The sequence below is a fragment of the Halichondria panicea genome, chromosome 9, assembly GCF_963675165.1.
Source record: "Halichondria panicea chromosome 9, odHalPani1.1, whole genome shotgun sequence".
NCBI classification, from domain to species: domain Eukaryota; kingdom Metazoa; phylum Porifera; class Demospongiae; order Suberitida; family Halichondriidae; genus Halichondria; species Halichondria panicea.
In genome coordinates, this window is record NC_087385.1 from 3,126,195 (window position 1) to 3,144,182 (window position 17,988).

The following is a 17,988-nucleotide window of genomic DNA, read 5'->3' on the forward strand; positions in this document are numbered from 1 at the left end:
CTCTTCTTCCTGGTTGACTATCGTTATAGGTTCATCGACGAGATTCATAGTACCGATGAATCGCACCTATATAAATTCACATGAATAACTATTATAATAACTATTAACACTAACGTTTAAGGAGACGATCTTCACAATGAGCACCATTTCATTTGAGAGAACAAGAACTCAAACACTTTTTGATTGTGTTCAGATTGATATCTACAGCAAGTTCAGAAAACCAATGGTATATATGTACGACTGATAATAATAATAAATTAATACTTACAACTGATCTCCAGCAAAATTTTCCGAAGCATTGTCGTGCAATTTTAATGCAATTTTTTATGTAATATATATGTAAGTGTTTGTAAGATCTAGTATAATCATTTCTCGTAATACATCACGTACCGAGAGTTCTGAAGGAATTTTCATCCGATTCTTGCCGCCACTGTCAGGAGTATTTATACTTGACCTATACATTTGCCTGGTTTCTTCCAAATCCTTACTGAGCTGACCCACCTTCTCTTCAAGTATGGCATGGGCAGACAACACCTAAAATGAATACAACGTGGTAATTATGCTAGTCTCTCTAAATGCTCAGGTTTACAATCATCAGTTGGTTTGGTTTTGCTGTCCTAGTTATACATTCAGTGTGGGATATTTCATTGCTGGACCTACCTTAAACAAGCATGCGCCGTATAAAAGGGGCGTAGCAGGCCAGATGGCGCATAAGAAAAAAATGGCAACTGTTTGCGAGTCTTTACAAAACCATCTGACAAACCCTTACTTATGCAGAAATACGCCCCTTTTTGGGCCTGCAGAGCCACGTGGGCATTACGCAACAGCTAGGACAAGACTTGGTTTCTAAAAATGGCTAATCGTAGAAAACGACCGCGCCACAGTTTTGACTGCTATCTTGGCTCTCCTGAAGAGAAACAAGCTCTACAGGCAAGGATAGAGAGAGTGAGGAAGAAGCTATCGCCTGCTGGACGTACCATTGACAACCTTTCTCTCATAAACGCCATGCTAGACGCTGTAGAAGAGAAACTAGCTAGTGCTGATGAAGGTACGCCCACAAGTGATCAAGGGTCTGTTAGGCCCTTCTTGAGAGACAATAGTGAGTGTAATAGCCTTCTTTTTACCTAGTTATACAGTCCTGTTCTATCAGGGATGTACACTGGTGATAACAGTCCTGATGATCAGACCTTGTTCATCACTGAGAAGCGCTGCTTTGATGATTTGATGACAGGGCTGGCGTCATCGTGCTCGGAGTGTTTGGTTCGAAGTTGTTGGCGACTGGACTCTGTGATTCAGGTAGTTTGTTTTAGCTTGTTTACACTATATGCGTGATTGTTTTATTAGAAAGGGCACGTCATCAGAGTTTTGTACTCTTGTCGTCACTGCCGGCACCAGAAGAGATCATGGTCTAGCTCTCGCGTGTTTGGAGGACACTTCCTCGTCAATCAAAAGTAATTATTTGGCCGCACCATCACTATACTGATTAATTTACTCTTATAGGATGGTACACTCTTTCACTTGTGCTGGGATCATTCCATCCCAGTACATACATCTCTCTATGTTCGCTGGACTGGGCACAGTTGGTCATGCTTACATCCGGAGAGGTATATTATGGTACAAAGACATGTACTTCACTAACTTTCTCTTTCACAGTATACAATAACAACAGCTACCTAGAGATTGTGGCCGCGGCAGCTGAACACTCCATGCAGTCGGCTGTAGAGGAAGTCAAGGCTCTGCCACACTACAGCACTAAGGGAGAAGTACGTTGTTGAATTTGTTGAATAATTTGTATTTATTTTATTGATTATTCTATTTCAGTGGGTGATAACCGACGCTAGGCATGATTCCACGGCCAATGCGTATCATACGACGAAGGTATGTTAGTTAGTGTTTAGTACATACATGTACTAAGTGTTGTAATTTTTAGCACTCATAAGATCCTTGGCATCTCCACCATCTCTCGGACAGAGCACTCGGTAGCTCAGACCAGAGAATTGCAGTGTACCAAGGTTGTTCTTCCCCAAGTCATTGCTAGAGGTAAATGTAACTAACTAACTACGTAATATTTCATTGTATACTAATGATTGTCTCAGGTCTGAATGTTACTGAGGTTGGGCATGACATGCAAGCTCAGGTTGCTAAGTACGTGACACACACCCTCAATCTCATCAACTCCTATGACACATGGCACGGTATGCTGCATATTATTGGATACATGTAAACCACTATCAGGTACTAAGAACGTAGCCCGGGAGCTCAAGAAGGTCACAGAGGGTCGGGTCAGAGATCGGAACATAACGTGGTTCCCCTGAACTCTCTGATAAAAACTCTCTGATAAACGTAAGTGAAGATGATGTTGAGGTACGTATACGTCACTGATAAATGTCTATTGATTTAGGGCGCAGTGTAACTGGGCCATGAAGAACTGTGGTGAGGACCCTAACGTTCTACAGCAGATGGCTCTCAACATCCCCAACCACTACAAGGTAAATGTCATCGCCCATTACTGTACTGACTCCAAACTGCTCGTACAGGGTGATCATTCTAACTGCCATGCCTCGTCTCCCTGTCGTATGGCTCAGATTACCAACAAGAAGGCAGAAGAGGAGCTCCTTAGGTGCATCAAGGCTACCTACGTCTTCAAGAATGCGGATGCTTTCTGTCGGGTAATGATAGTAATTTTATTACCGAAAAAAAACTTCCTGTCATGTAGTGTCGGGACACGTTCTGGGTAGAGTCATTCAACCACCAGCTGCTGATGTACTTGTCCAAACGTATCCACTATTCTGACAAGACTTTTCTCATGAGAATGAACCTGGCCGTACTTGACTGGGTAAGATGATTACAAAATTTATTTTAAAATGAATTTGTGTGTTGTCATTAGAACGAGAATGTGAATCGTGCCCACACCAGTAAGAGAAAGGTTAAAGACCTTCGCCGTCCTGACAGGCGTACTGACATGAAAGCTCTCGTGAGTAAGTCTTATCATTTTGCTGGTATGCTTTGGACAGAGTATGTCGCAAGGAACGGCGTCGATTTGAGGTATGTGTACGTGTGGGTATGTGTACGTGTGGAAAAGTTGTGTGTGTGTTCCTAAGCAATCGGGTCACTGGCTCTCATATTCTCCCCTCAGCTCAGCAATGGTGGAATTTTTAGTAGTGAGCATCTTTTTCAACTTACGTTATTACAGTGAGTTTGAGGATATTGAGCCAGATGGTGACAACGATGAAGACTGGCATGTTACCCCCCCTTCTGCCTAGTGATGATATGGAGTCAGATTCAGATAGCGACGACAGAGAATAGGTATTATAATTAATTACAAAACACAACATTCTAAAGTTCCATATTCTCTGCATCGAATGTCGACAAATAGTCCCTGTAGGTCCCATCGACACTAGGGTATCGCCTTCTTATTTCCTGTGTAATGATAACTGTAAGCAATTTCCGCAGTAACTAAAATTATACTTACTACAATCACACATTTGGGCATTATGTCCCTTTTGTCATGCCTGACAGTCTGCCTCTCCTTCCTCCTCAGGTACTCCTCATCTCCCCACAGACCCACGTCCTGGAGCAACCTCCAAAACTTCCGATACAACCGGTGCCTCTTTTCATCATTTGCTGGATGAGGTCCACAGGCACCGGTTAGGAAGTCTGGAGGAAGAGCAATCACACACGGCCCACAGAGGCAGTGTGGACAGCAGTCCTGCAGTCCCTGTAAGACAGGGACGAGGGCAGAGTCTCTGTAACCCCGTGGATGACTTGGAGAGAGAGCTGCGGACAAATAAGTTTTAATAAAATATCATTGATTATCATGTTTATTAACCTCGATTATCCGGCCCTCGATTATCCGGAACCTCGATTATCCGGCTTGGCAGTTTTCTTTTTAATCAGATTACATAATTCAGAAAATGGGCGTGTCCCTCAAATGCGCATGCGCGTTGCAGCTGTTACCATGGAGACATGCCTGCTTTTCTTTTGCGCATGCGCAGACAACATGTGGCACTGCTGTTCATCAATAAAGTGGGTGGATCAAGGCGTGGTTTATCTATTCGATTATCCGGCATATTCACTTATCCGGCCTGCTTCTGGAACCAAGGTGTCCGGATAATCGAGGTTCTACTGTAATAGGTGGCATTGGCTGATCTGGGATGGCGTCTGGGACAGCCTCCCACCTAAGCTTCACCGTCTTCCTGAGTCCTGCCTCCCGGAGCTCTTTAACTACTTTATTTATTTTACTAACGACCACTTGTGGTGGAGTGTCTTTATATTTAACTGTTACCTGTACATGGTATAATTATGACCTCGATCTCTTCTTTGGAAGCCATTGTTATTATAACTTATGGCCATGTGGATATTGCACGTGGCCTGGAATGAGCATGTTTTGTTGGTTTATGTGCGTGTACAAGAGCTGAGTTCTTATCATTTTCAAACTAGGCGCCATTTTGTTCGCAATGATTTTACTTCCGGCCTGCTACTTTCCTTTTATACCGCAGCGGAGGCTGCATGATCGCGATTGCTTGCAACGAACGCGTACTGTTTATAAACGCGACATTCTCGTTTAAGGTGACATATTTTCACAGGTAGATTTGTTTGCGTTTTTACAGTTTTGTACATTTTGCGGTATAATTTTTTGCGAAATGTCGATCTGGATACAAGAGGGCAGGGCGGCCAATTATATGCGAGTACTAATTTTTGCGATTTTACTCTCATTCGCAGAAATAGCAGAAATTAATACACGCGAAAATATGTCACCTTAAGGTATACAAAATGGTAATGGGGACACCAAATCTAGAGCTCAGAGCGACCAATTGGCGCAAGCTATAATTTTTGCGATCTATATACCAGCAGAGTACGCATCGATATGCTTAGTGTGCACATATCGCCTGAGTTATGCGCGTTGGAAACTCGAAGTTGTAAAACAGCAGTATTGAGAAACGCCCACTCAAAGATTGCTAAATTTGGGAAAAGTTAGACAAAGCGCTTTGGTGGAAAGAGTTGGATTCAGTTTACAGAGAGGTAGTAGAAAGACCAAGAAAAAAATTTATGACTGTAGTGCTCAATACCAATATCTGCTCCAATTGGTCTGTTTGCCTTGCTGGGCTTATCAAGCTCATCAATGAACCAAACCTAAATCACCTGTAGTGCAGTCACAGTTGATGACTGCTACATTACTTGTCAAGGGAGCAATGAAAATGAAGGAGAAGATGAAGGAGAAGCGGGCAAGCAACAAGATGATATTTGTGAGTCTATTCTTGGTCTCAATGACTACCTTACCACCACCGCAATACCAATACCACCGCAATAACCAACCTTCATCAAATGTCACGCTCAAACCTTGTGCAAGTTAAGAGGCAGCAGTAATACATTTTGGCAATGAAGCAGAGACACCAAGTTAAGCGAACGTACACTGATGAGCAGACAGCCAGAATGGAACATTAAACACCAAACACAAGCAATGATTCAAGACCATGCTTAAAGAGGGAGCAAAAAAAAAGCTGAGCTCAGGAGATGGATTTTAAAGACTCAGGTACGAATTAGAAAGGGTCAGAGCGTAAGCAGCGCCCTGTGGCTGATATTACACGAGAATTCATCAGCGAAATTGTGTTGAGGATACCCTCTGAGTTCGCCCTTTTCTTGGAGCAACCTACTGCTCTTGTTGGAAAAAGAATCAGAATCAAACAGAAGTTTCAACAACTTAACGAAACGATTGACTTTTTTAGTGGAGATGTATTATAAATAGCCAGGACGCAATCTATTACTGAAACATCGTCTCTTAAATTCACTTAGAGAAACACTCCTCGATCGTCTTCTTCAATGAGAGGTACTACCTGGCATTGCTTCTTGGGTTTTAGAAACAGAACTCAGTAGACAATTATCCCTAAGGGCGTACCCAAAACGACGAAGAGTTTGTCTGTCCCCAGTGTGACGATCGAATAGGCCTATGGTGACTGGTCCAGCCTAGCAGGTTCTCTGAGACTTCTTTACTGTGACCCTAGTCCACAGTGCATATATCTGTTCTCAAATTTAGTTCTGAGTGCTAGCCCGAATCCCCATATCTTTTGCATGTGTAATTAATCATATAGGCGTGGCCACGTATTATCTACTGCTATATATAGTGTATAGTGTTGTCGAGAAGCTAGTCTGAAACCAGAAGAGGCCGTCGGGATGTTTTGAACTCTGTTTCTGTACAGCTTCTTCTGGCTTCAGACTAGTGTGCAAGCCTTCTCGACAACACACAGCTCGACAACACACAGCTAGCCATCTCGACGAGAGCATAAGCCACAGCTTCACAGGAAACAAATATTTGTTAAAATTAATACGGAAAGAAACTTAGTAAACAAACAATTTTACAGTATAAGTTTAACGAGTTACCCAGATGGGTAACTCAGTTCGTAACTCAGTTCGCGCATGTGCACTAGCAATAGACAACACCAGGCCGTATTTTAATCGGCCTGGTCTCGAGGCTAGTGCTGTGCTAGTCAGTATACCTAGTTCTTCTGGTACCTAGTTTCTTTGTAGCTCTGTAATGAGTATGACAAAAAATGCGACAACAGTATCTTGCTTTAAATAGTGGAAGATATGGATGTTAAAAGTAGAATGCTGCCCATTGAGTTTGCCCTGCGGTCTGCTGTAATCTTCGCCATGTTTTTCACGAAGAGCATCTCGTTGTTGCACACTCATCAGCTTTCCTAGCTTTCCTCTTTTTAACGCACGTCTGGTACACAGTATCCATATTCAGGCTGCAATTAGTTCCTGCAATTAGTTCCTGTTTCAATTCTTGAGCTGACCTGAACTTTGACCTGAACTTTGTATTAATAACGTTGATGAAGAGCGAACCAAATACTTGTAAAAGTCTTGTGGACAGACAATTATAACGCCATGCGTATGCTAGAATTTTGATGGTCAACGTAGGTGCTATAGTACTAGGCCTGATTGTAGTCAGGCTGCAGCCCAGCAGACTGTTATGGACTTGGCGCCACTGTACATCAAAATTACTTAGTACTGAGACATAGTTGCTGGTAAGCTAGCTACACGTGCACCTGACAGCTACTTTGACCTTCATTGAGTAGGTGGGACAGAAACAGACAGGTAATTACTACATTGTGGCATTGTGGTTGCTACGGAAAACCACTTCACTGGATCACTGCAGCTGAAAATACGATCCCGTACCTAGAGCAAAGTTTAGCTTTTGCTCGCTTTTATTCGAGAAAGGAGATACTGTAAACGCAGTGCTTGTGGCGGCATCCAGGTGAGTAGAAAATCCTTTAGTTTACAAGTTCAATGGTGGCTCATGATTTCCACTAACTAAGCCTAAATACAAAGCTACTCACCAGATCCAAGATCCAAGAAGTGTTTGCTTACTAAACAGGCGCTCAGTCAATTGTATGCATTGCCGCCAGCACTCAAATTCCCCATTCACAATATCACGGAGTGCAATAATCAAGAAGTATAATATCCAATTTTTCCATTGGTCTTGGTCTGTTGATTCCAGAAGGAATTATGAATGAACTAACTCTTTCCTGTATTTTGTTCAACTGAGCAGCAGTAATGTAGTCCTTAGCAATCAAGATATTATCTTTAAAATTTAAAAAATACTTTTGCAGAACCTAAAAACAGATGAGTCAACATATTCGGAGCATCAAAGTACACAAAGTGCCGATTTCAAACGCATGTTCCAATTTTTCCAATTTGTGACGGCCACAGATCCAGGAAATTCTTTTAAGCACGAGCAGAAAACCACATATTTTACGACCAGCGGGAAGATCACGCACTTATTTTCATACCATACCATCCCAAAGTTTGAGGACCTTCAATTATGCTGAATCATGCTGAATCTGCAAATGAATCTGCAAATGCCCACACGGTCGCCATGGTTTCCGCCCACGCGTTCATTACTTCAACATTCATTGTGCAGTGAATCAAAGTGATGCTTCAAACTAAAGCTTGTGAGGCAATAGTGAGGCAATAGATAACTTATAAGCCACATCAAACAACTTTCTGTTATTTCTCTGTTGCAAAGACCAGTAGCAAGGGTGAGTTGTTAGCTTAGATAGAACTACGTAAGCCAATAGCTAGTAGATAGAAAAGTGAAAGACCACTTAATTAGTGGGCGGGTGTTGTATCTGTTAATTGTCTTCACTTTACAGATAAATATTCTTGATTGCAGCAAGGGTAGAATAGAACACAGAACCTTCTTATATACAAAGTTTCCACTAAGTACAAAGTACAGTTCCAATTCTAGCTAGATTGTTCTAGATCATTACAGAACTACTACAGCGGGGATACTACTCACTGGTGTTAAGGATGGCTCAGCCACATGGCATCATATCTTAGTGATTGTGATATATTAATGGAGTAGGAATGTAGTTTTGTACAAAATGTACACGCTTAAAATGTTTGGAGGTCATGTGATCTTCAGCGATGGCGTTACAGTGTGATTAAGAAGATAAACCAAATTTTTTTATAAAGTACAACTCAGTTTTACTATTTTGGTGGTGCATATGGTGCATATCATTTACAGGTGTCGCATTTTCTATTTAATGCCCTCTAATTAAATATGCGTATGATGTACATCACGTATGATGTACATCATATCTGGGCGCCATAAAAATGGTAAATGCTAAAATGCACTTCATAAAAAAAATTGTTGGGGGTGTGGCTGAACTTGTATGTATTTCGGAAATTGTAAAGTTGTATATTTCATCGTAGCTTCACCCCTGAAAATCACATGACTTTAAAGTTTCTTCATCATAAGACTACATTATTGCAAAGTTTCATCAGTTCATAATTGTCACATATACAAGAAATCCACAATAATTATATCCCAATAATTAATTGAGCCATCCTTAACAACACTGAGTACAGCGGGGCTTCATTTAAAGAAGCTAGTGTTAGTGTTAGTGTTTCATTTCATCATAAAAGATTGATACAACAGCAGGCCTCTTAATGCACCTGAGAAGGTAGGAATGTATTCAGAAATAGACATATATAATTATGGCTCCAAGAGAGTATGTTAACCCTTTAACCGTCGGATTCTTAATTAACAGTGAAGTGAAATGTCTGTAAATTCTCTATCGGGTTTCCAGAGCAATAAAATGCCTAGCAACCATATACCAATAGAATGCCCATACAACAAGGAATAAAATGGTGCAACATGTGTTGCCATAACGACCACGGTTATTACGCTCACCCGTTTTTATCATTTTAAATGCTCGGCCAGTGGTGAGATAAAATCCAAAAAATTTCTTTTATGGATCAGCCTATCATATGGTATAAAGGCTTGACTAAGCTTGATTTTCACATCATATGAATGTAACAGTGCTAAGATATATCAATTTGAAGTACAATACGTACATGTAATACTATATCGGTGAACGATCTATGAAATTTACAAGCTCACATAAAGACTGTTCATTACTGCTAATTCTATTTTAGCTATACTATACTTACTACTGATATTCTAGCTATACTATACTACTTGCCAGAGTCACACAGTGAGCCCTCTCCTGGTCTTTCACCGTCCTGGTCCATAGCTCTAGCGTCTAGGTCCATGTCATGCATGTCCTCAGTCCCAGACAGTTCATCAGCGTCTGGCATAAAGCTGGTAGCCTTTGGGAGGTATCCTACTATCCTCTCTCCTTCATAGGCACTGTCATCACCAGAGGAGACATCGCCATTGCTGTCCTCAAGCTGTTCAAGCACATCGGCACAAGTAAACAACCTAGCCATAGCTATAAACTTCGTGCGGTAAGATGCTAATCAAATTTTAATATAGCAACGTGGCTTGGAAAATTCTAGACTAAATTGCACGTGATTCTACAGCTCTTCCTGTATACAGGGATGTGCGTAGTTCGAGCTACTTCCTAAGTATCGCAGAATTAGAATTTCGCAAAAAAAGTCACTATTGCGGGCCACGATCGTGGCCCGTGACGGTTAAAGGGTTAAATAATAACCCATCATGCTTCTCACAATCATGAAAAAAAAAAGGCCTATCAAATAACAGATAGAGAAAACAATAGGATAAAAATTGCTAATTCGACAGTTTTTAATAATTGAGCTTGGTAGCAAGATCATGGGTCGGGTTGGAATGGTCACTCCCACACTTCAGTTTCTTCACATCAGGTTCTACATGTACATGCAAGTACATGCAAAGTCAAAGAAAACATGCGTACCTTGTAGTCAAATTATACCCTTTAGTAGCAGTACTGCATGCACACTGTTTTAGTCAGCTTACCGTCTCGGATCCACTGTTCCAGATGCCGTAGTAACAAAAATATATATACAACAGGTATGTTACACGTAATAATATACATATCGCAACATCAGCTAATCAAATGCACGACAGGTCCTACATTATATGTACTTACGTACGTACGTGCACGAAATAAATAAAAATTCACCTTTGCTCTTTGTTGGATATCTGGGCCTATAAAAAAACATCGTTATTAAATTAGTTAAATTAATGCACGTGTAGTACAAATTCAGGCATCCAAATATAACATGCAGGAAGTTAATTCGAGAGTCTCATGGGCAGCTAGTATTGCTTAGCTACATGTACGTACGTATTTAGCTAGCAAAAGCGACGAAACCGATTACTAATAACTAATCTATGATCTAACTAATTCTTACCTTTCTTACCTTTCCATTGTTCTTTGTTTCATATGCCAGCCAGGCAACTCTATAGTACATTCACACAGCACGGAACAGTACATGCAGTGCAGCAGGAGCAATCACAAAATTAAAATAAGCTACATCACGTGAGTCATAACTAGACACATCTAGACACATCCCCGGGGCTGCAATTAAGAACACCAATTAAGAACACTTCCTAAGTGCCGAATGCCTTGACTACATTGACTCTCTGATTAATTTACTCGGCTACGACAATGAGCGGCTACGACAATGAGGTAATAATTCTTGGTGACATCAATGCGGACCCTGGCATCTTCCTTCGTCAATACCTCTGTCCACTTGTACCTTGGCTCCTCTACTCACTCCCACAGCCACAGTCACAGCCACAGCCACAGGGAGGCTCATAACAGCGAGTCAACCATTGACCATATCCTATGCCACTCCCGCTTATGCCACTCCCGCTTCTTAGATGCTTTTCTTAGATGCTTTCACCTCCGGATGAGTGCCCCTTGAATAACCTTCCAATCTCGGCTACCATCAAAATCACCCTTGCTGCAGCTCCCTCTCTCATAACCTCCCTCTCTCATAACCTCAACTGTCTCAACTGTCTCATAACCTCAACTGCTCGTGTGAATTGCCTGCAGTCAATAGTTGGTCATTCCCTCTTGCTCCTGGCTGCTCCTCTCACATTGACTCTTCGATCTCTAACCTGATTCGCTTAATGACATTAAAGGGCATTATTCCAGGTTGGTATATGTCTGAGTCGAAATCAGCATTTCGTCACTGGAAATCTGCTGGTAAACCAATGGCCCTGGCAAACTCAGGTGAATTAAGGACTGGGTCCTTTAATTATTGCTGATTCAGCTAAAACGAAGCTCCGCCCACGCTTTTTACCAGCAATTGTGCATAAAAATGGATCTCAAACTGCTTAAATCTTTAGCTCTAATTCCGGAGTCCTAAATGCTCCTTGAAGCACTTACTTAGTACACACAGTAATATTCAGAAGGAGCTGTTCCTTCAACTAAAGGTGAGATATTCTATAAAACATACTTTTCTAGCTTAATTTTTTACATGTAAAAGCTAATAACTTACTCTACGTAGTGCAGACGGCTCCTTCCGAATATTACTGTGTGTACTAGCCTTAGAACTAACTACTAAAATGCCGCCAACATCGTCACTCGCTCAAAGAGCAATGTTTACTCAACTTAGACCTGGCCGCTCTTCAGAGAAATCTGGCACCATTGTATATAATGATGTCTCATACTCTGGTGACACCCTCTTAGAAGGGGCCAATTACTTTGAAACACTTGGTACCCCCAGTCATAGCCCACTATTTGACTCCGACAACCTGCAAAGTGTTTCGTGACCTCCTTGATTCCACCCAGGGTGGAGATATCTTACTCACCCAATCTGACATTGCCAACGCTATAGATTCTCTCAAACGTGAGAAAGCACCTGGTCCTGATGGCATTGAAACAGAACACTTGTGCTTCTCTGGCCCGATAGTTCAGCTTCAGTTGTGCAGAATCTTTAATGCTATGCTCCTGCTACATCCCTGATCTGCTTACCCTTGGTCTAGTCACCGCTATTCCAAAAGGTGCTGACAAGGACCCCTCAAATTATAGAGGAATCTGGGAAACTTTTTGAGAAACTTCTTTTAGAGAAGATACTGCACCAAGGAGTATCTCTCAGCCCTGGAGGTTTCAGACCTGGTTACAGCACGTCTTTCATATTTCAAGAAACGGTTCAATCTCTCCGGGACGTTAAGAAGGCCTTTGACACGAAAGGCCTTTGACACGGTATGGCCTTTTCGTGAAACTTCAAGAAAACCCTAGAATCTGGCACATTCTGGTCCACTGGTACTCAATGGGTCTCGCTCAAGAATCTTCCCTATCTCCCAAGGAGTTCGTCAAGGTGCTATTCTATTCTGTCTCCGCTTCTCTACTCAGTTTTTGTTGATGATCTGCTTGCCCAGCTACATAACTGTGGCCTAGGTGCAATGGTTGGCTCAGTCCCCCCAATGTATGCAGACGTTGGGTTCCATTTTTTCGAAAAACTGTTTAAGGTCCTTTTACAATGTTTGTCAAAGTGGGTTTCCCCTTTGCTGTCTACCATATAAACAAATCATCTGGGAGACTAAATTGTTTTTCGAATTCACTCACCACATTCACACAACGTGCATGTGTCCCTCTCTCCCGTACAGCAGTTCTTGCATACCATTGTTGGACAATGGCGTAAACATGTCGCTGTGTGGGAAGGATTACGAGAGATTAGGGAGCTCACCCTGAAGTGTTCACATTCAATTAAAAATTAATGTCAAGCTGCTCTTACTGCTACATTTTTTAGAAGAGTATGCTAGCAAAGAGATGAAAAATTGTTCCATATAATTATTATCAATGTTCTGTTTCTGTTATTAATAAACTTTCTTACCTATTTATAGAATCTTTAGCTCTGAACAATAGTATTCTGCAAGAGTATTCTGCAAGCTGCACATAATCCGCCTGCGCAAGTGCAGTAATTTTCGAGGTAAAGTACTCAGAATCACATGACAGTTGCCACTCCCCCCACAACTTCTCTGCAGAATTTGGCTGATACTATACAATTATGAAAGCAGCGGTTTAAAACACCATTTAGTAACAGTACAACCTTGCGACGGTAGTACTGTGTCTTGTTCGCAGAAGGCTTGATGGCTGAATGGCTGACCCGGTTTGTATTGCTTCTAGGATCTAAGATCTGGAACAAAATTAATGCTTTTATTTATAATTAGAAATTACTGGTGATCACATGATCTTTATTTTTGATTATGAGAAAACAAAATGTCAAATTGATATGTGACGTTGGTCTTTTCTTGATTGCATCTGAGTAGTAGATGGGAGTGTGCCAATCAGATTAGTCACACAGCAGGTCTTTTGATGTTAATACACACTGTTTTCATTTGTGTCGAGTGGAGATGTTTCTCTGTGCTTTGGAACGTTGTACTATCCACGATTCGTACTATCCACGATTCGAGCCCTCCTCAATGGCCACCTGCATGTTGATACGTCTGGTTGAGTGGTCTTTCCATCCAGCGCACAATGTCATCGCATCCTCCTTCAGAAGCTGGAGATCCTTGCCACCAAGTTAGCAGAATGATCCTGGTACGAAAAAATAATTGTACATAATTGGGTTGTGGCATGTACTCCATCCCTATTCGGTCTGCAGATGGAGCTGTGAGGGGAGCTGTGAGGACCTCACAAAAGCACAGGTTCTGATGCCCGGGGAAGCCAAGCAGGTCCAACTTAGCCTGGAGCCACGCCCACGATTTACTAAAAACGGTGTTCCTAAAAACGGTGTTCCTTAATTCTTGGTAGTAGCATCATGTTCTATTTAGAGTAGCCTATAAAAACTTAACCGTCATGGGCCATGCCCGTAGAATCACGTGCAATCACATGCAATCACATGCAATTTAGTCTAGAATTTTCCAAGCCATGTTGCTATGTTAAAATTTCATCTTACCGCACGAAGCTATGGCTAGATTGTTTACTTGTGCCGATGTGCTTGAGGACAGCAATGGCTCTGGTGATGACAGTGCCTATGAAGGAGAGGGATACCTCCCAAAGGCTACCAGCTTTATGCCAGACGCTGATGAACTGTCTGGGACTGAGGACATGCATGACATGGACCTAGACGCTAGTGCTATGGACCAGGACGGTGAAAGACCAGGAGAGGGCTCACTGTGTGACTCTGGCAAGTAGTATAGTATAGCTAGAATATCAGTAGTGTAAGTATAGTATAGCTAAAATAGCAGTCTTTATGTGAGCTTGTAAATTTCATAGATCGAGTAATACATGTACTTCAAATTGATATATCTTAGAGGCTGATCCATAAAAAAAAAATTTTTGTCACCGCTGGCCGAGCATTTAAACGGGTGAGTGTAGTAACCGTGGCAACATGTGTTGCACCATTTGTTGTATGGGCATTCTATTGGTATATGGTTGCTAGGCCCGATAGAGACATTCAGACATACTGTTAATTAAGAATCCGACGGTTAAAGGGTTAATTGTTCACTTATCTCACCTTTGGCCAAAGAAGTGGCTTGGAAATGTCTACCTACTACACTCTAAAAAAGATAAGTAGCTGCACTGAATTTTTACACACATAACATATTAAAAATTGTGGTTTTAGCTGATTTCCCACAGTCCTTAACCCTTTAACCGTCGGATTCTTAATTAACAGTGAAGTGTAATTAAGTGTAATTCTCTATCGGGTTTCCAGCAATAATTACGCCCACCCGTTTTAAATGCCTGGCGATAAATTTTTTTATTGATCAGCCTATCATATCATTATTAAGGCCGGGTCTAGCCCATACTGCGATCCAATGTTTTCTTTTTCCAAAAAACTAATTAGCTTAATTCCATAATTAGTATGCGGACCTAAGATCAAGCTTCAAAAACAAGAACATCTCATAGCTAAGTACTAGGATCCAGCTGGGGAAGAGTAACTAGAGTGGCTAAAGCATATTAATTTCCCCAGCTGGAAACATAATCATGACAACCCTATCTTTTAAGGGCCTAAACAAGTACTCTTACCCCCTAGTCCAGCAGCTAACTAAGCAAGTAGTCATCTACAGCAATGAATAAAATTAATGTTATCAGTTCCTGACCCAGGCCTGAAGTACCCAGAGAAGATAATAATGACGACTAGTGCACTGCCTTGAAAGGAGTATCTAGAGAGGTGCTAACAGGTAAGGCCAGCGTTGCACTTTGTTAGTGCATCGTTCATCTTTGATTCTAAATAATTGACATCTCAATCTTGGCCATTTCGATAAGGGAAATATTTTGGGCCGAATGTAAGACGCTGTGCCCATGGTTAAGGCTAGTCGAAGAATCATGAATATTCATGATTCAATCCCGTCAACTTCGGGTGCAGCATGACGACTTTTCCATCACACCCAGTGTAATATTGCTCTGTGACATCCATTGAGGAATAAGATGGTAACCAGAAGTCACCTATGTACACAGATGGTGGTCCTGACCACAACAACACTTTTCTTAGTGCTGTTGTTCCTGTTGTTCTTGTTCTGGCAATAGCCGGTCTGCAGATGCAGTGTCTACTTCATTCCGTCTTCTCACGCTTGAAACCTATCAGCTCGATGCTAACGAAGACAAGATGCAAGAATTGTACACTTTGTTAGAGCCTGCGATAACGAAGAAGTCTCTCCAGCAGACCTAAATAAATCACTGTTGATGTTTGCAGTGAAGAAATGTGGAAAACTTATAAACCAATTAGGATGCCTATCGAACTTTTCGAACTTTTTAACAGCATCTTCCTGACCAGCATTATAAATCGTTCTCGAGTGTGTATGGAACTCTGACAACTGTGACAACTGTTAACGGTGCTGGCCCATAGTAACAATAGTAACATACATAGTAATAATAGTAACAACAAATTGATAACACCTTAACCACTGATTCCACTGATTGCAAACGCAATGTTCATTATTCAGCAGCTTCGTCTAACACACTAAGCTGTGTACAACAGCTCGCATGTACATTGTACTACCGTACTTACCAAGCAACTACGGATGACAAGAGTATCCAGTTCCCTGAGTCATAATAGATGCTGTCTCACGTCTTTCTGAAGAGAACAGTATTCTCTTGATACTGAGAGCCTATCATCTAACGGGAATGTGTCACTTCAATCGGTGGGTACATACTCTAGTTATTTGCACGCGGATTACGTGTGGTTCTTTGGGTCCTCAGTTGCGGCACAGAATATTACTAAACTTGAAGTTCGTGCCACTTCCCAGAAGGAACAATCACGTACTGTTCGAACCACTGCGCCAAAACACTGCACCAAAAAAGAGAAAGTGTGAGGTTCATTACCCTATGTTTACAAGTATACAAGTGTCCTTAATTTGTTGCAGTTGGGTGAGGCTCTGGTCAACTTCCATCATCACTACTGCACGATAAGGTAAAATCAAATATTTCCTATTAATGATCACTGCATCTTACAGCTGATGGAGGAGAGGTGGAGATGGAGGAGAGGTGGAGGGTGGCTGCATATCCCCAGGACTGAAGTTGACAACCAACACAGTGGTAAGGGTTGGATATGTACACTATACTTGTACTTGTACACTATACATCCTGCCGCATACCACCAGCTGGTAAAAAACACGGTTGCATATCTATTACAGGCATCACCACCACTATGCTTCGAGGCAGGTAGGAAAAATACCTATACTTTCAGGATAGTACAAAAGACTTGAATCTTACACATGTCCTGAACTTGGAAACTATATACAGGGTTGCCAGGAAATGTGCAGATTTTATGGGCCGAAAAACTGTACTATTATCTGATAACATTATTACCATGGTTACTATCTTGATATGTGTGACTTACCTTAACAATTGTTTTGAAAATGCTTGTAGAAAGTTTACTAGAAACAAAGTCATGTGATTTGTATTCTCCTTTGCTAACGACATGTAAGATCACACACATACAATTGTAGATTACAGATGAGACTCACCTTGCTCTTGAAGGTAATTTTATTCTTTCATGACATGAGTAACTGTTATGACTCAGTCTCACGAAGATCAGCCAAAAAACAGCTGGGCTCACAGAAGCAGTCTCAGTCTCATCTTCGGTGTGATGCCAATAGCATCACTGTAGCCCAGGCAATCAACTTGGCCTGAGTCAACTTGGCCTGAGACCGAAGGGAGTGAACAGCAAGCTGTGCACTGCTAGGTACCTGCTCCCCAAGTCACACCAACTGTCATTTCTTAACAAACCGATCCTTTCTCAACAGAATTCCTCACGACAAACGCAAGTCATTGAGGGTAAGCGCTTCGGATCTGGAGTTCCACGTGCAGGAGAGGGCCTATATAGTTTTGATCCATATATGGTCTAGATTTTTCTAAACTGGGGAGCAGCTCACATGCCTGAGGGCATAATCATGCTGAGGCATTGACGTCTTACAGGACAACGGAAACAATATTTTTTCTGACAAAGTTCAGCTGTCGATATCTAGCTCATTGTGTCATGTTAATTCTTATGTTAATTCTGTTATAGACCAATTGCCTCCTGACAACAAACATTGAAAGTCAGTTTCAAGAGCCGGAGCATCTCGGAGCAGCATCCACAACAGCAGCATCCACAACTGACTGTTTTTCATTGAGACTGTGACCCGTTTTTTTATTACACCAGCTTGCAGCCCCCTGATATTTTGCCACCCCTGCAATATGCCTGTCGATCATCCAGACCACAACTACTTGTATAATTGTCATCATCCCCTCGTATTTATAACGTCTTCATTATTAATTATTAATCATTATTAATAATTATAACTTTTTTTGCAAAATTAATTTCAAC

At 41.6% G+C, this 17,988-nt stretch overlaps 2 protein-coding genes and 2 long non-coding RNA genes across 10 annotated transcripts; 3 read left to right on the top strand and 1 right to left on the bottom strand.

Moving 5' to 3' along the window:
- The first annotated feature begins 708 nt into the window (after positions 1-708).
- On the top strand, positions 709-2,315 carry LOC135341213 (uncharacterized). The gene is made up of 8 exons (XM_064537725.1): positions 709-1,099; positions 1,151-1,296; positions 1,345-1,451; positions 1,501-1,604; positions 1,654-1,763; positions 1,822-1,878; positions 1,941-2,040; positions 2,236-2,315. Exons 1-8 carry the CDS (start codon positions 853-855, stop codon positions 2,313-2,315), a joined length of 951 nt encoding a protein of 316 aa, XP_064393795.1. The 5' UTR covers positions 709-852.
- On the top strand, positions 1,889-4,101 carry LOC135341847 (uncharacterized). 7 transcript variants are annotated; one of them, XR_010396668.1, is made up of 10 exons: positions 1,889-2,040; positions 2,097-2,195; positions 2,236-2,343; positions 2,402-2,489; positions 2,538-2,669; positions 2,717-2,836; positions 2,888-3,045; positions 3,194-3,306; positions 3,377-3,436; positions 3,542-4,101. XR_010396668.1 is itself a non-coding variant. In XM_064538519.1 (9 exons), exons 4-8 carry the CDS (start codon positions 2,421-2,423, stop codon positions 3,261-3,263), a joined length of 606 nt encoding a protein of 201 aa, XP_064394589.1. In that variant the 5' UTR covers positions 1,889-2,040; positions 2,097-2,195; positions 2,236-2,343; positions 2,402-2,420; the 3' UTR covers positions 3,264-3,306; positions 3,542-4,101. The 7 variants fall into 7 exon arrangements, 3 of the variants coding, with proteins under 3 accessions (XP_064394589.1, XP_064394590.1, XP_064394591.1); XR_010396669.1 differs by having other exon boundaries at positions 3,386-3,436; XR_010396670.1 differs by lacking the exon at positions 3,377-3,436 and having other exon boundaries at positions 2,888-2,974.
- A 5,212-nt stretch (positions 4,102-9,313) lies between these two features.
- LOC135341156 (uncharacterized) lies at positions 9,314-13,623 on the bottom strand. Its single transcript, XR_010396533.1, has 2 exons — positions 10,636-13,623; positions 9,314-10,432 (listed from the first exon to the last, which is right to left on the bottom strand). It is a non-coding gene; the product is annotated as an uncharacterized LOC135341156 (long non-coding RNA).
- On the top strand, positions 13,418-17,988 carry LOC135341155 (uncharacterized). Its single transcript, XR_010396532.1, has 5 exons — positions 13,418-16,321; positions 16,380-16,488; positions 16,544-16,590; positions 16,634-17,364; positions 17,426-17,988. It is a non-coding gene; the product is annotated as an uncharacterized LOC135341155 (long non-coding RNA).